A 20,968-nucleotide genomic window follows, 5' to 3' on the forward strand; every position below is an offset into this window, starting at 1 on the left:
CGCAGTAACATCTAGTGTGCAGATTGTCGGGTTAAAGGTGAGATTTCAAAATTCTGTCATCAGTGAACATGAGGGACATGACTTGCTTACATTATTTCCAACTATAACAACATTGTAACCCTGACCGTCTCCAAATGGATTTAGAAATGAATTCACCCACACAATTTTCCTCCTTGATCCAAAAAAAGGATAAAAAAAAAGGACTTTTTTTTGAGACACCAAAGTCACATCCTCTGTGGAACATTCAGTTCACAATGAAAACATTTCTGCAGCTTTAGAATTGGCAACAACCGTTATCTGCAGCTGCTGAAGACAATCTGTACAAGGTGATGAACTGTGGCGTTCAGGTGCAGCTCAGGCAGCCGATGGTATCGGCCTCCATCCCTCATGGTTGATGGGACAAGATCAAGCAGTTCACAAAAAGGGATTCTTTTTTGAGGCAGAAATGTCTTTTATCCAGCTTCCTAAGCAAACACTATGAACTCTTATGCTTTCATGGAAAAATACATTTATATGTTTAAATAAGTACATTAAACTTGATTCGTTTTTTTCCATTTTTGAGCAGCTATTGCTGGCGCTGCAACGTGTGGACTTTATCCTGCTCAGGATTTCTCTTCCATAATAGTCATTACGTTTATGTCTACACAATTATATAAAGTTATGCCGCATTCATCTCAATGTTGGATTGATTTGACACAATTTCAACAACAGCAGACCAAACGTTGGCATGTGCTGCCATCTATTGGCAAACATCGGTCATGATTTAATGAACATGAATCAGTACCTTTTTTTATTTAATATTGATTTAGCTTGAATTACTCTTAAGCACAACCTATTATCATCTAAATGAAATCATATCCTGTATAATGTGCTCTTTCACCCACAGGTTTGAATCATTGGTTGTTAATTGGCAACGGACATTGAATATGGCCAATAAACTTCCCCATGTATGTTCATAACTGTGACTCGCTATTGTTTAAAAGGCATGTTAAAAACAATGAGACAGTTGATCTGAATATGAAAGAATCTTTAATTCTTGAAAGAACAAACCCCACAATTACGAATATAAGAACATATGCCTCTCTGTGATCAGTAAATGAGGAACCGTAATCTGCCACTTCTTACTTAAAACTAATCTATGATTAAATTAATAGTGAGTAGGTCTGCAAGAAAGTGTGTGATTATCATATATAGATTGCTTTAAAAAACTTTTTATACGATTTTAAATAGATAATGAATACAGATCATGTAAATCTGATCTAATACCTTTTTATAGAAGTTCACAATATGAAAATTAATTGAAAAGCTCCTGTTGGCTGTTCAACAACAAATACTCTTTATCAGTGGACAGATTGCTGCTCCTGCACCAGCAATGACAATTGCTTACACTGCAAAGGAAGCCTGAAAATATTGAGAAAGTCACACAAAAAAGGCAGTGTGTGTGTGTGTGTGCGCGCCTCTCTGAGCTCAGAAAAGAGACATGTTAGCATTTTAATGTGCTGCAGATGCTCCTCGCAATCCCAAGATCAACGAACTGCCTTCTACTTTCCTGACAGGCTTTTCCAATACTGGCATCAAAAACAAACGTCGATACTGAGATAGTCCTTGCATTTCTATAATAAAAGTAAGGTTAATGATTAATGTGTAAAAGCCACTTAATCGCTGACTTAAAATACTCTGACCAATGAGCATCAGCTTCTGCGGTGCACTAAAAACAGATACTGCTTAAAGACGCAGCAAAGCCTTAAAAGTCTGTACTAGACAGAACATGTGATTCTGCTTTTATTGGGAGATTTTAGAGAAAGGTTAGAGACATCTTGTTTTCCTTTCAGTTCTTGTCGTTGTCTCTGTACTCACACCTTTGAGGGCGTACAGGTCTTCGACCTCCAAGTGTATATTGCCTGAAAGCAAAAGTCCAAATATTTCATATGTTAGCGTGGAAAAGTAACAGCATCCGGAAAATCAACCACCGTGGTCATTTGAAGTTGCCATGCTACTTTGATTAGCGGACACAAAGTAAACCATGAAAGGGAAAAGATAAACTGTGGGAATGTTTGATTTCTTTCCTTCCTTGCTGAAGGTCAGCCAAAAAGAAGACCAACGGCAAAATCAACAGCTGGCACTCTCCAAGGAAGTTCAGTAACACTTGTTTTCTATTGTGAACAACCGTGTTACACAAATCACAGATTATGTGCCAAGAATATATTCTTGGCAATACACCAGCTCGACATTGTGACATTCAAAAATAAATTACAGCAGCATAAGTTTCAACATCTAGCAAACCAAGACAAATCAATGTCAAAATAAATATATACTATAGTGTTTAAACTAACGACATGAATACAAAGCACCCACTCACCCCACACTTTCATTCTGCAGGTCGTCGGCTCTGAGGGCAGATCTTGAAATACCCATGCCATAAGGAATCCTGTCTGGGTATCTCACAGCAATCTTCATCCCGTTCAGCTCAAAGCCCTGAATGACAAGAGAGTTTATGTCCTGTAGCTCAAAAGAAAGCTCATGCATTGGCCTATTCTTTATTCACGTACACACAGGCAAAAGGGCAATTTGTTTGTCTTGTAAAGCTAACGCAAAAAGTGAAACGTCAGCAGGCTCTTCAGATGAAACTTGGCTTTTTCATGAAAGGCATCTAAAAGACAACATGGTGAAATTGTATAAAGCAGCAAATGGGTTTATCCCAATTCTGTATACCACATAAGCCAAGTGTCATGCTGCGGAAATTCTACACTAGAATGCAGTCTCATTTACAGGCACCTATATATCTATCAAAAAGGAACCGAGTGTAAAAGTTATATCCCTCACCTCACCCTTCCCTTTCTTTCATCTTCAATTTATGACAAATGAAAATCATTGTATTTACATTTGAAACGGTGTACCTTTAAACCTGTAAACAATTCTTCAGAAAACTGGTATACAAAGAAGAGCATTCAGCATCATCATTTCATGATAAACAAAAGGACAGTGTGGTTATAGCAGACACATACAGTTTGTGGACAGCTACAGATCGATACTTACATGAAATTTCCTGATCGCTTCGTCACAAAACTCCTGTTTTGTAAAGTTTACAAAGGCGCAACGTTTGAAAGCCAGAACCTTCACACTATAGACGTCTCCGGCCCTACAGGAGACAACATGAGCGCTTACTTACTCTGCAACATGAGCACGCGAATAAAAAAAACACAGAAAGGAAACCAACATGAAAGCTAGTTCATTCTCTTACTTGTTAAACAGGTTGGTTAACACAGAATCAGACACGGGGTAATACAAGTTTCCCACCCAAACTGGAAACAACTCCCTGTTGGAAAGAAAGAAAAAAGAGAAGCCATTTTGTAGATAACATCATCATTCAAAACTGTGTGAAGTGCATAAAACCATTAAATGATTTCCTGCTCTCTTAGAATATATTGTCTAATTAGAGGCAAAGCAATTCCAATAACCATGACTCAAATATCCACATTTTTTTAAACTTGTCAAATATGACTAATGATAATGAAATTCAATTACATCCACTAACACTGACATTAGTATAGTCAGTAATTTATATATCATTAATATGTTCACCTATAAAAGGGAAAATAATAATAAGCAATATTTTAAGTTTTAAGTTAATTTACACAGAATTTCCACACTTTATATTATCAGCTGTCAGAAAACCCCACTAACGTAACAGAAGGAGCCCCACATGTGTGAAATACTGATAAACCTCAGAGATAACAGAAGATACTTTAACATACAGAAATACTGCGACATGTGTAAGCTGCACTGAGCTTAAACCCTGCAGTGGGACTGGATTAATACTCACGGTGGTGGCTGACTGTTTTCATTACTACTCTTCACGGTCATATTTGGAGCGGGCCTGAGATGATTCTGGACATTTGACATATTCTGTATCGGGCCTAAAGGTTTGTGTTTAAGTGATGTTGTTGGTGCGTCCTGGGACAGAGAAGGATGAGGAGGAGGAGCTGCTGCTGCTGCTGCAGGGTTTGTGTTTGCTGAAAGAACTGGTGAGACTCCGGTGACGTTCACTACTTGAGCTGGTGGGAGAGCATTATAATTAGCCCCTAAACAAAAGACAAATGTTTAGAATTACTGTGGTATACAAACGGACACAAAACGTCATCATGTCATAATAGTAATTATTAAAAATGTGCTTAAATAATACACAATTTCTGTTGAATTAGAGATAAGGAGACACTCACCTGGTTGATGGTTTAATGTAGACAACACAGCTAACGCTTTTTTAACTGTTCCATGAATAATTAATGCGTTTGAACTCTGCTCCCGTGTAAAACCATACTCCTGAAACACACGTTGAAGTGTTAATTGACCAATATTGCAATGAAGTTAGCCGATACTATGAAGATACGTAAATGCTGTGACTGTACAAATACAAAACTAACGTTATTGCACAATACATTCAACCCATTGATTTTATTGTCACAGACCATTAGTTGCATGATTTGCACTCGCATTAGTTCCTGCGCAGCTTCTGCATATGAACTTTCCAGCCTGAGGACTTCATTAAAGGCCTGGGCAGCTTCCTCATACCTCTGGCGGGCAGGAGGGGGAGGAAGAAAGAAGAATACATTAGCTCTCCTCACTCTGCTTTGGGAATGCACACACTCACTCAATGTCATTCTGCTGAAATTAATCAGCAAACGAGTCTGGGTAAATAAGGTGAGCCTGCGCAGCTCAGTAACACTTCAAAATGAATTCAATTTGATGACGCAGTGAGGCCAAAGTGAACCCAATGTCATTCCAACATGACATGATGAGGTAAACAAAACTAAAAACATGCATGGGGAAAAGCAGTAAGGTTACTTATTCACAGATTCAAAGACTAAAAGTACTAAATACATTTATGTTTGCAGAATCACTATGCAGTACAGAAGTGTTATAGTTTTTTTTGTACACTTACCTTTAATCCAGCCAGAGCTCTGCCCTTCCTAAACAGGCCTTTAATCCAGCCTGGACACATATTGAGGCACAACTCTGCATCAGCCAGCGCCTTTTCATATACTTGCATCTTCTCAAAACAAAAGGAACGATTGCCGAACAATCTGTGACAGAAATAACGATTTTAAAAACAACAACAGAAAACGGTGATGTAATCAGAATGTTTAGATTTACTGTGAATGAAGTAAGACACAACTTCTTACTTAAACTCAGTAGGATTGTACTTTATTGCATTAGTGAAGTACTTCACAGCCATATTAAAGTCTCCAGAACTTGCAAACTTATTTCCGATAACTGCAATGAAAAAGGAGGATACAAGCCTTGTTTACTATAAATCACAATGAATACATCTGGTTGAGAGTGTGTGCGCACATGTGACAAGGACCACCTTACCTGCAAGCTCTGTACTAATTCTAATATTATCTTCAATGGTGGGGATACTATGGGCAGCAGAATCCTGTTCAGACAAAAAGAGAAGATTTACCGTCAAAAGACACACCCAAAAAAGTATTATGGTTCTATTGTCATGTAGTCGTTGGGGCAGTAATCAACTGTCAAGTATCATGTCACGATTTGTGCGCACCTTTTTTTCAACCTCTGGTTTTTCCTTCGCCTTCTCAGGGACTGTTTTACATTCTTTAACCGGCGTCTTTTTCTCCTTGTTCTCATGCTGTGGCTTCTGCTCTAATTTACGCTTGACTATGAGAGCGGCTTTAGTCACAAAGGTACTCGTCATATCCAGGTCCTTAAAAAATTGAATACAGAAACAAATGAATTGCACAACAGGAACACAATTTGATTCAAGTGGTTAAAAGTATAGTAGTGTTTAAATCCTGTGGTAATTGTTTATTTGCCACTATTAACATGCTAAATATGAGTATGAAAAGTATTAATACTATAGGACAACTGACCATTTCAACAAATTTGAAACAATAGGTACATTGCAGAGAATGCATTTAATCATTCAATTCCTCATCCTTGCATTATGAGTGTAGAATTATTTTGATGGCATCTCATGTGATAATACTCCATCTTGTTTGAGGTATCAAACTGACATTTGACCCAACATGGATCAGCCTTCCTCTACAGCATATTCAAGGTTTTACTGAAGGTATGCAACACATAAGCAAATTAGTCCTCAGATTAAACATTTGATGCCAATGCCAAAGTCTCATCTGTGATAAACTCAATTCTGTTTAATTTCAGGTGTATGAATCACAGTAAAAGGTACACTTGGTACCTCAGAGTCAAAGGAGCCATCCTTGTCACTACCATCACCATCAGTTTCATCTTCACTGCCGTCTGTATCTTTACCCAAGGCCAACTGGTCAACACTGGAACTTTTATCATCTTTGGATTTCTTGTCAGCTGCTTTACTCTCCCCTGTATCAGATTGCTGCACATCAGTTTTTCCCTGTAAATTGTGAAAAAAAAGAAAAAAGAAATTAGTTGTGATGATATGAAATTGTAGCTTGATGAGTACATTTGGGGCTTCCCATTTAAAAGACATTGCACGTAACCATGATCATTACCTCTTCACTTTTTACAGCATTCTGTTTTTCCTTCTCAAGCTGTTTTCTTTTCTTTTGTTTCTGTTAGGCAACACACAAAAAAGTTAAATCCAAACAATGTGACATTCCACTATTTCAATGAATCTCCTATTAGAGACGGGAGATTTACCTGCTTCTTAAGCCGTTTCTTTTGAGCCTTTTCTTCATTTTGTTTCACTTCTTCCAGTAACCTAGCATTTCTTTCAGCATCCTACCAAAGTAGAAAAAAACAAGCAAACAAACACTGCATTTATTTCATTTAAAATCCATTACATTTATGAAGCACTTAATTAACATTAAAATCACATTAAGCACATTAAAATTAGGTATAATAACACTTACGCTCTCTTTTGACTGAAGACGAGCTGAGAGAGGAGGTTCATGAGGTGGAATGTAATAATGAATGGGATGCTGGAAAACAGAGTGGGATGACCTTGTAGTGTTGCCTCTGAATCTGTCACTACCCATGGCATCAGAAAGTCTTTGGCAACCATGGAAATTGTGAGGCTCATGCACCCAGTCATCATAATCAACTGTATCCTCGTCTTCATATTCCAGACCTGTTCATAAGAAAAAAACAATCTCTTATGACTTTGTTGAGCCTACTGAGAACGTGTAACTCTTTCTTTATTTACTTTTATTCTATTTGGTGCTTTCCATTAGTGATTTTTGTAGTTTTACAACATAAACAGTTGAAAAAAGTACATGACAAATTTATTTCATAATACATCACTCCTCCTCAAGAAGTCCCCAGTCTGATGTGGAGCACATAACATAAAACTACTTAAAATATGTGAGGGAGGTTTCAGTCACTTGCTTTCTAAAGGTCATATTTTATTTGCTAAAACTGTTTTTTTTTGTTTTTTTTTCATACTTTCTCTGCATTTAACCCATCCTAGAATTTAGAGGATGAGGGCAGCCACACTGAGCAGCAACGGTAGTAGGGTACCTTGCTCAGGGGTACCCCAGGCCTTTTTGACCTGGTGGGGTTACAAGCACAGTTCCCTTGTCACTTGGCCATGGGCTGTTTCCATTATGCTCATTTGAATCTACCTTTTTTTACCTGATGTGATTTCTGATGTGTTTCAATTCAGGTGTTATAATGCACAAATCAAAAATGTGCAATATAATAGGCTGATGGAAACTAACATAATAAAACATACACAGGTCAAAGACCCTAAACTTACATTCTCCTATTCAAACATGTCAAGTTGTACCATGACTCTATTGAGAAGCTACTGGATAACTTTTTCTTTTACACTGTGTTCACGTTTTTACAAACCCAGAAGGAGTGCAATAGGAAGTCAGAGGAGCCTCACTGGCAAAAATTTACATTATTTCACAAATAAAACACTAAAAACAGACGAGACGTGTGGAGCAGATTGTGTGTGAAATATGATACTAAGACTTACCCAGAAGACCATATCTCACTATCCTTTGCATATGACGATTATTCTCGAACATGCCCACAACCGTTTGCTATACAAGGAAAAGACACATGTGAAAGTGTTTCACATCAACACTGGCAAACAACAGATCATCGACACTCTTGCAAGTATACTCGACGCACACAGGACTAACAGCTAGCTCACTGCCGATGCACCGCTGCATCTTTAGTTTCACTTTCATTTATCTTGCAGTAGCCCTGACCTAAAAAAATATGGAGGCTTTAAACACATGAAACAAACAATTAAACTGGTTTGTTTGCCACATGACACTATGTGGAAACTCGTGTGGCTCCCACGGAGTGATTAGTATCACCTCTGCAAATGTGGTTATGTTTCTAGTCGTGTGAGCAATATAACACAAAAAGTAGAAGACCGATTTGGATGAAATTTCCATAAGATGTAGTAGAAAAACGAATCTTAACATTCGAAGATAGGGGAGTGAACTTTGGCCTTGGTGGAGGTTTGCCCTCTGAGAGTGCATTCTTTAATAGTTTGTAGATGATGCTCCACGAGAGCAGAGACCATACTTGCTATGGCTGGACTGTAAAGAATTTTTGTTCTTCACCAAATTACAACAAAGGGTGGGTACCTATTAAAAAGTAATATTAGGTGTCACATAAAGTAACGAAAGATTAAGAAACACTGTAAAGTATGTCAAATAACTTGGTTTGTGTGAAACTTTGCTATTTGACATAATCTATTAGGAAACGAATGCACATGCACATTTTATTGTAAACAGACTGTAGAGGTGATTCATTTTGGTTTAGTCTAGTGGTGTTGGACCTCGCTGCTGTGCATGAGCAGCAGCTGTGTACACAAAGCTCTTCAGTACAGAACATGCACAGGAAATGACTACATACTACCGAGGAAACTGAATCCTAACAGACATTAGTCAGCAAATCTGAGCCAAGTTGAATGTGACGCATTCACTGCCACATTAATACCTCAACTGCTGCTACACCGACTTAAAACTGTTTAAAACGTTAGTCGTATATCACAAAACAAACCAAACTAATGTGGCAACGTGCAACACCGCGTTTACTACCAACTGACGACACAGACATAGACAGGCTAAATTAAGAAGGTGCACTTACAATCATTTCCATGTCAGTAAACTCTGTAAAAAAAAGTAAAGACAGCAAAGTTAAAACACAACTCCATCACCGCTTTATGAAACCAAATCAAAGTTTTCAGCAACACTCCCAACCAGTGAACACGACTTAGCTTGTTAGCTTAATAACGCACCAACTCCTTATCACAGCCGTAAGCATTCGTGTTTATGTATTTCCTTACCCGTCTCGTCTCTGTACATGTCCATGCTGATAAAACAAGCCCTCCCTCGGCGTCATAAACGCTTGAATTCCACACAATAGTAGACTATTTTTGCATTACTACAACGCAACAGTACACAGACTAAACTTTCGTTACATGTTGGCGCGGTCTCTTCCAGCATCACGGGAACTTACCAGACCTCTTTTGCTTTTGCATGGTTAGGGATCTAGAGTCCCGTTGCTGCCCCCTGTCGGAGATACAGAACTTGCTCTATATCATATCTAATGAAAATCCCTCTCGTCATTAATACCAGTAATTGACTGCTCTTGGTTCTGTTGTTTATTTACATTTGGACATATGGGATTAATTTTTACTATTGGAGAAAATGAGCTACACTTGATGCTTATTATATCGCCATGATTTGGAATGTGAACACACACACACACATATATATATATACATATATATGTATACATACATATATATATATATGCTACATAGCATGTTGCATTATTGCAAAAGAAAAATTCTTTACTAGTGCCACTATCTATGAAGGTACAGTGATCAAACAAGCACTGATGAAAGGTTGACACATTAACCTTTCAATTACCCCAATGTCTTTTCAGTATTTTGAATCACAGGTTTGTTTGCTTACATTTATTTTATTCAGAATTCTATGGCAGCTGTAATATTATTTTTTATTCTGTAGTGTGTTGGTTTTTTCTCTGTATATCACTTTCATAACTACATCTATAGATAACATTGGTATGACACAAACAAGAACATATCTATAGTTCTTTTGCACAATCATTTATATTGAGGAAATGAATATTTACCGCTTTCAAATGTAATTTCTTTATTCTTTAAATATCTCTTTAGTGAATTTCCTATATTTTGTGCTGCTTAAACATTAAAATAGTCCCCATAATTTATTTAAAATGTTATGCATCATTATGTATCCTGCACAAGGGATGAAAAAGCCTTTTCTCACTTGATCAGGCTGATCAAAAATGAAAATGACAATATAAAGTGACACTGAGCCTGTAGGTTCCCATTAAATCTTCAATGCTTCACTCAGATAATCATTAGAATACATTCACAAAACTCAAAAGTAAGACAAGTACTGCAAGAGAAGCCTTTAACAGAGCATGGAAAATCATTCAATATGGATATTTTTTTTTAACTGGAAATGTTACAAATATAATTGTTCTCTCTCTCAGCACAACTAAAGTCATTGCACAATAAACAACCATTCTGCAAAAAATCATAATAGTGAGCATATTTAGTGTCAGTAATATTTAAATAATCAAGTACCATTCATTAGGTCCATGTGCCTGTGTTAAATTCCAAACATTTCACGAGTTAAAGTAAAACCGTATTTGTAGATTCATACATTTTTTTAAAAACAATTATTCACTCATTGTTTTTAAGCAGTCATCTTGTTTATGTCCTCACCTCACCCTGCTGCATGTGTGTCATGTGGCTTTTTTCCACAAGTGCAGGTGAACTTCTAGCTCCCTTAGCACTCAAATCGTAGCAGCCATCTTTGGTCAAGTCATGAGGAATAACCTTGTCGCATTAGAGTTCAAAGGTCAACCCAGAGTCACAAACTCTCATGGGCTCATCAGTAGCCTCGCTGCAAAGTGAGCAATAAAAAGGCGGAATTATAGCCAGGAAGTTATGTGGTCAGTCTGTCCAATCGCACGTTATTCTATAGTTTGTCCATGGCGTACAGAAAACGCGATGAGTCTGTGGTAAACGGTGCTCAGGAGGATGATGGCCCCTACCACAATCCCACAGATGATGCTAAAGGCCCAACGAGGTCCCAGGATGGTATAAACCTGAGAGACAAAAATGGGGCCAAATGTCCGTGCACCGCTGCCAGAGGCTGTCAACAAACCCATGTACACACCCTGTGGAAAGATATTTAGAAAATTTTTTGTGCATTTTATTGTATTTGAAAAAAAAGCAGCCGTTGGATTAACATTCTTTTTGTTAAAGCTGCAGTGTGTAACTTTTGGTGATTTGTTTTGTTGTTGTTGATATTATTATTGTCATGTTATATTTTACTAAGGAACGAAGAGGAACCATTGTCAATTCACACAATAATTGATAATGGTTTGAATAGCTACACAAAAGTTACACACGACAGTTTTGAATGAACAATTTTTATCAGCTTTTACTCTTCTTACCTGAGGCCTGGGTCCAACAATTTTGGAATACAGTGTATAGGACATCACATTGCAGGCTGGGTATCCCATCCCAATCAGAACGTCAGATGTGATATACTGGGCTAGGTGTATTGCAGGTGTATACTGGCACCAGGTCTGTTCAAACGGGCAGCCTGTTGGCTCTACAGTGCTGTTGGATGCATTAATGGCAAAATTTTGACTGACCAACGAGTTATTTTTAAGGTCTGTATTTGGAAAAAACAAACAAAGGCAATGATTAGAAAGTAAATGCTTCAGGATGGTAAAGTAATTAAAGAAATGCAATTGTAACAATCCATACCAGCCCACTGGATTTTGGGGTAATGATTCCCCCATGGAAGCAGAATGAAGAAGCCACAGAAGATAATGGCAAGGCCTGCTAGCAACACAGGACGATCCCCAACCCTGGAAGGAAGTAAATGTTCCTTGTGTTGAACCACATTCCAGCAGGTTCAGATGTATTTGAGTACAAACACATGAGTGATAGTACCTTTGAGAAGCCACTTTTACAACCAGAAACACAAGGATGGATTCAAATCCAATGAAACAGATGATCAAACCGTTATATAAAACAGCTTCTTTCCTTGTCCAGGCGAACATGTCCATGGACAACGGTGTGGAAATTCTGCAAATATCATAAATTCAGGTAAAGAAAATGTATCCAGTCAAGTGTAAATATGCAGGAATAAGATAATAAGAACTGTCAGCGTTCCCTGACGAAATACACACGTCTCAAAGATGGCAAAGATGAACATGACGATGAAGAAGAGGACATTGGAGGTCAGGACTGCCACGCTGTCAATGGCTTCCTCTGTTTCTTCACTAATATCAACTCTATCTAGGAGAATGAAAAAAAAAATCCTTCAACCAAAGAAGAACTGACAAATATTGTGCAAATGATACAGCCAACATATCTTGTCCCATAATTCTTACAAGGCTGGGAGTGGGCTGCCTTGTCTAATGATTTCTCTCCTGAAGGTGTCACACACTGTCGATACGCTTTTGAGAAATGTGATTGTCTCTCAGCCTGAGCCGTTTTTTGTTTTCTTCAATAGATTATTTGACAGAAGAAAATTATTTGTTTAGTGTGCCACAACTTGTCCTTGTGAACTTTTTCGTATTAAGTTTTTAATAAAACTAAAAATGTGGATGCACAAAAATCATCACTGTTGTATGTTAGAGTCATACGGTGTTAAAGGTCTCACAGGACACCCTCTCATCCAGGTGACTCGCCCGAGGTATGCTCTGCTGACCTCAGAGGTCTATCCTTTCTATCTAGAGCCATCTGGCCACCTACACACTGTTGTATGTACACCGCTTCTTTGTCTTTTATCTATTCCTTTTTTTTTAATCACATCCTCTTTTGAGTGTTTGATTGTTAAATCATACATACAGTATATAAAGGTTGAATGTGTAACATTCAGTAGATGTTGTTGGCAGCAATTGAGCAGACAACTACTAGCATGTTTGTGTAAATGTATACCTGTTTTAAAATTTAAAAAAGGGAGCATTAGAATGAGCCTTTTGTATGTACTTTCAGCAAGTATTGTATTACAGAGGCTGCCATGTTTCTACAGTAGCCTGAATGGACAATCTGAGCATGTGTTTCACATTTTTAAAATTACTTCATTTCTCGTACACAAAGGCTCCCGTAGATTCCTGATGTGCTTGAGAAAGTCCTCTGTTACAATCTGCAGTCTGACCATTAGATGTCACTAATTATCGCACAATGACCCTTTAACAATGAGAGGACACTGCATACCTTCCGATGTGTAGTTAATGGCTTGTATGTGTCTCCCATGGTCGTCAACACGGTGTTCTCTGTTAGTGAGAACCAAGACAGCACGTAATTATAATCAGCGATACATGTACATAGAAAGTTGATCTTCATTGGGTGCAAAAATATTGTAAAATACAAGCCCAAGATAAAACATTGTGCATTAGTGTGGGAGGATATATCACCTCAGCACCAACAGGACCAGCAGGATGTTGATGATGCCAAAAGCCACAGCCAGTAACGCAGGAGCAGTGTACATGTTGAGCTCCAGGTCTATGAATTTCACTGTGACACCACGCTCACCAATGAATGACAGGCATGCTTGAAGAGCTGACAAACACATACAAAATGTCAATGGTAAATCCACAATTTTTTCTTTGTTCACTTTTTCACAACATACACTTCACTAGAGGCACAAGGTCAAATAATCTGTGCAGGCATATTTACCTGGGCCCAGGATAAAACCCAGGGCCTGACAGGCACTCATGTTTGCCATAGCATTAGTTCTCTCCTTCAGTGATGTTGCTCCAGCAACAAAAGACCTCACCACCGCAACATTGCCTACCATGAAAAGACCAAATCCAATTTTAGTGTAACACTGACGTCATGTGGTTGATGTACATATTCACATAAGAGAAAATTTGAAAGAATACCAAACATCACCTGCTCCAAATCCAACCAAGGCTCTGGCGAAGAGGACATGGAACTTGTTATTGGTCTTAGGCAGATATGCATAGGCGTAGTAGATGTTGGCCGACAGGTTTATGAAGATGGAGCACACCAAAGGCTCCCTGTGTGGCCGGTGATTAGACCACAGGCCAAAAATTGGAGAGGCCACCATCTGACAGAGGCTGTAGGCTGCCACCACCCATCCCAGGAAGGTGGCATTGGCTCCATCATCGATCTATGTGAAACACAGGCAAAAATGTAAAGTAAAAAAGGTGATATTACTACAGTCTGTATGAGTATTCACAACCACTTCATTACTAAACTGGTGCACAGAAGAAGTGCTTTTACTGGGAAGACCAAAATTAATTACCCCAGTATTCCAAGTTATTTTTAGACTTCTTGTTTTTCCCTGTGAAAAGTTCCTTTGAAACTCAAAAGCTTAAAAATCAAACATACCTTGTGCAAATATGGCCACAGTGATGTGATGACGATAGTGAAACCTGAAAAGCCACATAAAACATAAATGATGATTTGTGTCAAAAGAATCATACCAAAAGTAAACATTTAAATCTATAACAATTAGAATTAAAAAGCAGTGAAATGTGTACATTATTGTAATGGTTTTTAATTTAGATTTTACACAAACATGTTTTTACCTGACAGGCCTGACAGGACTTTTCCTTAAGTTATGTTTCCCTACTCCTTATAATACGGTTGTGTCTCCCTGTCACCTCTGCCCTTTCTTTTGTTATATGTAATGGGAGAGGGGCTCCACAAGATTATTTACTGGAAAATGTGTGTTGTAATTTTTACTTATTGTAATATTTGCAGTGTGGTAGTGGTTCTGTATCTATCCATAGTTGTTAAAACATGAATACTCATGACATCAATAAAACATTTTGGAATGTGTTTTCATGGCTCAGAGTGTGTGTCTCAATTTTGCACCACCACAGCATAGAGGATTTTGTGTGCACATACATGACTGGTGTGAAACTATTAAGAGCTTAAGTTTCTGTAACTGTGGGCACCCTCACCTACACTGCTGAGAAACATGGTGAAGTACATGACTCGGATTGACCTCCATCGGCTCTTGTAATCTTCATCCTGAGAGTCATCGCTGCACAAAGGGACAGGATAAAGATTTCTTTCAATTACTTAAAGAAAAAAGAGACAATACGAGGTTTCTACAAGGTCACTCATAGAAGTCCTATTTCAGCAATTTTTTTAGAACCATCTCTAAACTGTATGAAAGCCCTATCATTCAGCTACTAAAACTGTACATAGGTGGGGGAAGAACTTGGAGTGACGATGCTGAAGTTAGCCTCCGATTCGCCAGCTTCCGACTTGGCACGAAAGTTGAGGGGAAATTTACCGAATGTGCAGTGCAATTGTTTGTCCACTGAATATCTTTTTTTGGGAAAATTTCACTTTATCAACTAAATTTATCTAACGTTTGACTTTTAACTATATCACCTCCTGCTTTTAATGTTGCCAAAAGGAGGGAACCTTCCTCCAATGATCCAATGGACTCTTTACACAGCACCAAATTTGATGGCACTTAGTAGTAAAATCAGAGGTGTAAATTATTAAATTAGTGATGGCTCAGTTATAAACTTGTATTTTCCTTTGAGAGTGCCCTTGCTGATGCAAAATTACAGTTTAAAATCGGTCAGATTTTGAGTTCTTTGGCATTTTGCACAGAATGACGTGACAGAAAGTCAGTCCTATATATTAACATTTAATTCAATTTTGCACTCATGTGTTTGTAATGCTCAAGCAAGTCCTAAGTAAACCTTTGACACAGCAACCATTTTTGACATGAACTAGTAGAACAAATAAAAATGTTACCAATGGCATTACTTAGTGTTCCACTAAGGGTCAAAAAGGGGTGTAAGGGTAAGTCACAAATACTTTACAGTCTGGTCTATGCAAACTATTTTCTTATAGTTTCAAATTTTTAATAATGAAATATTTAAGGAGACAGGACAGCATGGGCGATATAAGGTTACTGATGTCAGTCTTGTGAACAATATAGTCTGAAATACTACAGCAAATCAAGCTGTCAAGCCAATCTTAGTTTGATAACAGTGCACAGTGGTACATGTCATTGCTGAATGTTTACTCGGCTAAAATGTCAGTTGAACTCTGCACTCACCTGCTTGCATCGTCCCTGAGCAATGGAGTGGCCTCGTCTGAATCAATAAGTCGGGACATTCTGACTCAAATCCGCAACTCAGTGCAGATAAGTTTTGAAGCTGGACAGTTCTGTTTATGTCGCCATGTCGACACGACACAACGAGCTCCAACAGTTCAGAAAAGCTCAGGGAAGTTAGCTGTGGTGCACGCTAACGTTATCACAGTGCACACTAATGTTAGCAACTTAACATAACATGACACAACATAATATAACATTTCAGCATGATATCAAACATTAAAAACCTATTTAAATCCACACTATTTCAATGCGACTTCCAATACCGGCACAACTCCATTTGAAAGCTAGGCGGCTAACTGGACTATGATACTAGTAGCAACCACCATTACCATTACTATTACACAGCGATTTCCTGTTAAGCTTTTCAAAATTAAAATTACATCAGCATTGTATCGAAGCAAAAATAGTTATTTGACTACACGGTGATCCGCACATTTCATAAAGCAATAAATAAATATACATTTGATTATACATTAAGTGAGCGCGACGCACACAGTCACTGTTCTTTTAACCGTGGTCGACTCTGTGCTTTTATTTTTTGCACCACATAATATCCGGGCCAGTTCTGTTTACCTTGACGCAGCAGACTCACGTGAGATTTAATGAACTACGTAAACCAACAATAACTTACTTACTGTAGCTCACTACGCCCCCTTAAGTATTATCTTGATTTTCGCACGACCCACAACTTTTATAATATCTAGAGTGAAAAATAAATTACAAAATTATATTGACTGGAAGTAAAATCTATTATTTATGAAATTATGAGAGCATTATCGTTGGAATGTCACAATTTCATTGATTGTTGAACCAGAGTCTATTGTGTTTGCTTTAATATACAACCGACTTCTTGAAGTTAATGCTGTAAAAACACTGCTTGACTCATTCGCACAACCAAAACTGCGTCACTGTTGAACAGAATTCTTCACCGCAACCCTTTTAGCGACATCTCGTGGACATAGCTTCAAACTACTGTACATTTTTCAAAAGCGAAAGTGAAATGTAATCTGTGGACGGCCATGCAGTTTTCCTGACCCACGAAGTAGCTTTACTTTAAGTAAAACAAAACAAAAAACAACAGAAGTGGATCTCAGAACTGGATATAAACAACGCCATAACCCTGATACGTCGATGTGTATGAAGGATATTGGATTTATACCACTACAATGGGTAGGCCGAGATTTAATTTTACACTCTCGTTATATACCTATACCAGTCTTTGCGCTGTTAAATATGTATTGCTTTAAAATGGGGTGGAAAATGCATTAATATTACTCCTCTATTATACAGGTCTACGCACGATGATACACCTGTACCTTATCGCAGTTCTTTGTGCGTCTTTGTCTGGTGCTGGTCCTGGTAAGTCCCTGTATTCTGAAACGTGTGTCCTTTTCCGTTTTCCACTATTGTCATCATCTATTATTTCAAACATGGAGGGGGCAATTAGACTTTTGTTGTTGTTTTTCGTTTTCTTTTTCACAGTTCAAAAAGGCTTCGTGGTTTTGGTCTCATCCTCCCTCTCAGTGCACCATGGTGAAACAACCACACTACCATGCTGGCTCAATCCAGCACAAAGTGCAGAGGGCCTGGAGGTACGCTGGTACCGTGGTGATCACTTTGACTCTCCAATCATACAGATTCAGCACAAAAGGGTTGAATCCATCGGAGATTCCTACAATGGCAGAGTCTCAATTGGCCTCAGAGATGCAGCATCTGGTGGACTGACAACAGGTGATGTGAGCCTGAACCTGCAAGATGTCACATTGGAGGACGCAGGGGATTATACTTGTTATGTCAGCAGTGACCAGGGTTATGACCGTGGAAGTGTCAGCCTCAATGTGACAAGTGAGTGTGGAAAGTTCACAAAACTAAATGATTAGGAAACAAACTGGTTTTCCACCTTTGACATCAAATGTTCTTCATCTTGCACTGCACAGAAACAGGAACCCGGCCTCTCCTGTCAGCGGTGTGGATGGAGGAAAACTTGTTGAACGTGAGCTGTGAATCTGAGGGCTGGTATCCACAGCCATGGCTGCGCTGGTCTGACCACATGCGGAATCTGACCCCGAAAAGTTTGCAGTACAGCAACATCCAGGAAGCCTTCAGTCCAGTGTCAGTCCACAGCTGGCTGCTGGTCTCAGGCTTGTCCTATGTTTCCTGCTCAGTAGGTTTCTGTGATGAAGATGTGAAGGAGGCAAGCGTGCGCCTGCAGGGAGTCCCTCCTCAACTTGCTAAAGGGGGTAAAGAGATTGTGTTTTTTGTGTCACAATTTCCTTTGTTTTATAGCGTTTAACAATACAAAGAAACATCTTATCTTACTTTTTGTCCTCAGTGGCAGGATGGGTGGCCTTCGCTCTCCTTCTTCTAGCCATATTAGTTTCACTTGGAGTTATGTACTTCCTGTACTTCAGAAACAGAGGTAACCATTGTTTTATATGTGTAAAATACAATAAAGATGACATTTGACTGAAACAAGTGCATAAATTGACATGAAGACAAAAAATATCATCAAATTCACTTTCTATAATTTATATTTTATGATATAATTATTTACAATGATCAATTTTTTTGAACACATTATTGACATTAGGACTGCAACGATTATTCGATTGCTCCATTTGACAAATCATTTTAACTGAAACATTTTGGTTTGTGGACAAAACGTGACATCTGAGAACATCATCATCTTGAGATTTTTTCAAACTGAACATTTTTCAAACTGTTTTGACATTTTAAGGACCAAACAAATACTTGATTAATCGAAAAAGTAATCGACACATTAATCGTTTAGTTGCAGCCCTAATTGAAATTGTAATTATTGTGTTGTATTTAGTTTTCCAGAAGAAAAGGAAATCTGGGAACTCTGACGCTGAGGGTAAGGTGAAACGAAAGATACACAGAACAGTTTATGAATAACATGTGAGTGAGTCGTTTAAATTTGTTATTGTTCTTTTTCCAGAGAATAAGAAACTTTTAGCAGGTGGTAAGTAGCAACTCCATGTCACTGTTGATTAAGTCAAATCAGTGTATACACTTCAGTTAAAACCAGTTGTCACATGAATTTGAAAGATTATTGATATTATTTACATGTCGTAATCTCAGTTTTTACTGTGCTTGTTTTGTGTTACAGAACCTCTTGAACCAAGAGGCTCAGAGAGGCTGAAAGAGGCTGAAACTCATTACGGTAATGCGCTCCAATTTTTCACAGAATCTCAGTCATTGAATCCCCCCATAATACTCTTTGGTCAAAATTGAATTCAATTTTAAATTTTCCATAGAAAATATAACACTTCAGAAAAAAGAACATCCGTACCTCAAGATCCTGAATAGTTTACTAAGAGACAAAACGCAACAAGCGCCTCCTGATGGACAAGAGGTAACCTGTCTCACAGCAGTCAAGGGAGCATCTGGCTTCAATTCTGGACAACACTACTGGGAGGTTTCTCTGGAGAGACCAGGTGTTGCAGTGAAACAGTCCTGGTGGGTTGGGGTTACAAATGCAGTTGACTTTTCTCTGGACTGTAATCCTACTCCAAGTGCATCTAGTGGCTTTTGGTTCCTGTCGTCTTCCCCTGACAGAGCAGACAGCCTCCAGGTTAGCTCAGAACCAAACGTCCTACTGCCTGTCCTCTCAAGGCCAAAGACAGTGGGCGTGTATCTAGAGTATGAGAAAGGAGAGCTTTCCTTTTATGATGTGGAAGAAAAAAATATCATTGGATCCTTGACAGCTACATTCACAGGCGAAGTATTTCCTTTGTTCAATCCTGGTAAAGGTGATGCTTGTCCTATGGAGATTTTACAGAGGACAACACAGAGTGAGGAAATAAGAGAGTGTCAGTCTTAATATGATCTGGAACAAAAAGGAGTCCAAGCAATCTTTTTTATATTTATAACATTGTGCTTCGTATCGTTCTGAAGGGAAAATGACAATACAACACAAAAAAAATGCACAAGTTTGAATAATATGCCATTTGTTATGATGTTAAATTTGGCTCCACATGTTTTGGTGTCTGTGGTGACATTTCAGCAATGTAAGCAGTAAACCAAAAATATGGAGTTGTCATTTTACAAAGTTCTCCAGGCTCACCTGAGAAGTGGAGAAAGTCTGACATCACTTGCTGCCTCTTGACCAGAAAAAAAAATCCATGAAAAGATTCCTCTCATCCTAATTCTGATTCATGTGGTGTGGCACAGAGGTGCAGTAGGTGAGGATGTCTCACACACGTCTCTGTCACTCACTGCAGAAGCTCACTTCATGTCTGTTGTTACTTTTGTTGTTTTAAATCAGAATGCAGCAATGTTTACTCGACTTTTGGCAGCTTTAGTCACGATATTGTGCTGACACAAGCTTCAAAGGATGAAATTCATTCAATACCTAGACACAGGTCTTTGATTTAATTATTGGGGGACAGTTAACTATCCATAATGTCATTGGCCCAACTCATTAATTGGTCTGAATCTAGGAAACATCTATTATTACAAATTATTTGTTTACATCAAAATGATGAATGTTGCAAAATGTTATCTCTTCATCCAAAAGTGACTTTTTTAACCTGTTTCATGTATTTATTAGTTTATTCATTATTTTTATTGATAATACTGCATGTAAACTTCATGTAAAAACATAAAATTGAAACTGGAGAGACAGACCATTGATGTTGTTCGATAATAACACCAATGGATGGAGGAAAAAAAAAAGAAAAAAGGACACCAAGTATTGGCCATCGGGTTCCCTTACTTCTAAATATTGACATCAGCCATAGAAAAAAACACTTATCAGGAAACCTCAATATCAAGCCACAGCAGAGTGTTCTGTAATTAAAATGTCCTGTAGAAATGGTTATGGCTGA

General features: G+C 38.2%; 3 protein-coding genes across 4 annotated transcripts; 1 reads left to right on the forward strand and 2 right to left on the reverse strand.

The window, feature by feature from the left end:
- Window positions 1-1,010: 1,010 nt before the first annotated feature.
- LOC122766119 (tetratricopeptide repeat protein 31-like) lies at window positions 1,011-9,465 on the reverse strand. Its single transcript, XM_044020757.1, has 18 exons — window positions 9,269-9,465; window positions 9,070-9,092; window positions 7,940-8,006; window positions 6,870-7,087; window positions 6,625-6,738; window positions 6,510-6,557; window positions 6,218-6,391; window positions 5,561-5,722; window positions 5,371-5,434; window positions 5,181-5,271; window positions 4,940-5,081; window positions 4,467-4,571; window positions 4,221-4,320; window positions 3,824-4,082; window positions 3,242-3,316; window positions 3,037-3,139; window positions 2,360-2,475; window positions 1,011-1,901 (listed from the first exon to the last, which is right to left on the reverse strand). The coding sequence occupies exons 1-18, from the start codon at window positions 9,291-9,293 to the stop codon at window positions 1,829-1,831; spliced, it is 1,959 nt and encodes a 652-aa protein (XP_043876692.1). The 5' UTR covers window positions 9,294-9,465; the 3' UTR covers window positions 1,011-1,828.
- A 621-nt stretch (window positions 9,466-10,086) lies between these two features.
- mfsd8 (major facilitator superfamily domain containing 8) lies at window positions 10,087-16,612 on the reverse strand. Of its 2 annotated transcripts, XM_044022587.1 has the most exons (12): window positions 16,059-16,610; window positions 14,938-15,020; window positions 14,360-14,403; window positions 13,898-14,138; window positions 13,682-13,795; window positions 13,420-13,564; window positions 13,220-13,278; window positions 12,187-12,295; window positions 11,948-12,082; window positions 11,759-11,862; window positions 11,440-11,663; window positions 10,087-11,160 (listed from the first exon to the last, which is right to left on the reverse strand). In XM_044022587.1, exons 1-12 carry the CDS (start codon window positions 16,115-16,117, stop codon window positions 10,954-10,956), a joined length of 1,524 nt encoding a protein of 507 aa, XP_043878522.1. In that variant the 5' UTR covers window positions 16,118-16,610; the 3' UTR covers window positions 10,087-10,953. The 2 variants fall into 2 exon arrangements, with proteins under 2 accessions (XP_043878522.1, XP_043878523.1); XM_044022588.1 differs by lacking the exon at window positions 14,938-15,020 and having other exon boundaries at window positions 16,059-16,612.
- A 490-nt stretch (window positions 16,613-17,102) lies between these two features.
- LOC122767192 (butyrophilin subfamily 2 member A2-like) lies at window positions 17,103-20,705 on the forward strand. Its single transcript, XM_044022589.1, has 9 exons — window positions 17,103-17,288; window positions 17,409-17,477; window positions 17,601-17,963; window positions 18,056-18,358; window positions 18,451-18,537; window positions 18,952-18,993; window positions 19,078-19,101; window positions 19,249-19,302; window positions 19,397-20,705. Exons 1-9 carry the CDS (start codon window positions 17,285-17,287, stop codon window positions 19,960-19,962), a joined length of 1,512 nt encoding a protein of 503 aa, XP_043878524.1. The 5' UTR covers window positions 17,103-17,284; the 3' UTR covers window positions 19,963-20,705.
- Window positions 20,706-20,968: the final 263 nt, after the last annotated feature.

This window comes from Solea senegalensis, linkage group LG3 (assembly GCF_019176455.1).
Source record: "Solea senegalensis isolate Sse05_10M linkage group LG3, IFAPA_SoseM_1, whole genome shotgun sequence".
Taxonomy (NCBI): domain Eukaryota; kingdom Metazoa; phylum Chordata; class Actinopteri; order Pleuronectiformes; family Soleidae; genus Solea; species Solea senegalensis.

Coding starts and splice junctions, on each gene's coding strand:
- LOC122766119 (XM_044020757.1), bottom strand. CDS start 9,293: ATGGACATGTACAGAGACGAGACGG. Junction 5,082..5,180: donor TACAATCCTACTGAGTTTAA/GTAAGAAGTTGT, acceptor TTTCTGTCACAG/ATTGTTCGGCAATCGTTCCT. Junction 1,902..2,359: donor CTGCAGAATGAAAGTGTGGG/GTGAGTGGGTGC, acceptor TTTTGCTTTCAG/GCAATATACACTTGGAGGTC.
- LOC122767192 (XM_044022589.1), top strand. Junction 17,964..18,055: donor TGTCAGCCTCAATGTGACAA/GTGAGTGTGGAA, acceptor TGCACTGCACAG/AAACAGGAACCCGGCCTCTC. Junction 19,102..19,248: donor TAAGAAACTTTTAGCAGGTG/GTAAGTAGCAAC, acceptor TTTGTGTTACAG/AACCTCTTGAACCAAGAGGC.
- mfsd8 (XM_044022587.1), bottom strand. CDS start 16,117: ATGTCCCGACTTATTGATTCAGACGAGGCCACTCCATTGCTCAGGGAC. Junction 14,404..14,937: donor CATGTTTCTCAGCAGTGTAG/GTGAGGGTGCCC, acceptor GTGGCTTTTCAG/GTTTCACTATCGTCATCACA. Junction 11,863..11,947: donor GTAAAAGTGGCTTCTCAAAG/GTACTATCACTC, acceptor ACTTCCTTCCAG/GGTTGGGGATCGTCCTGTGT.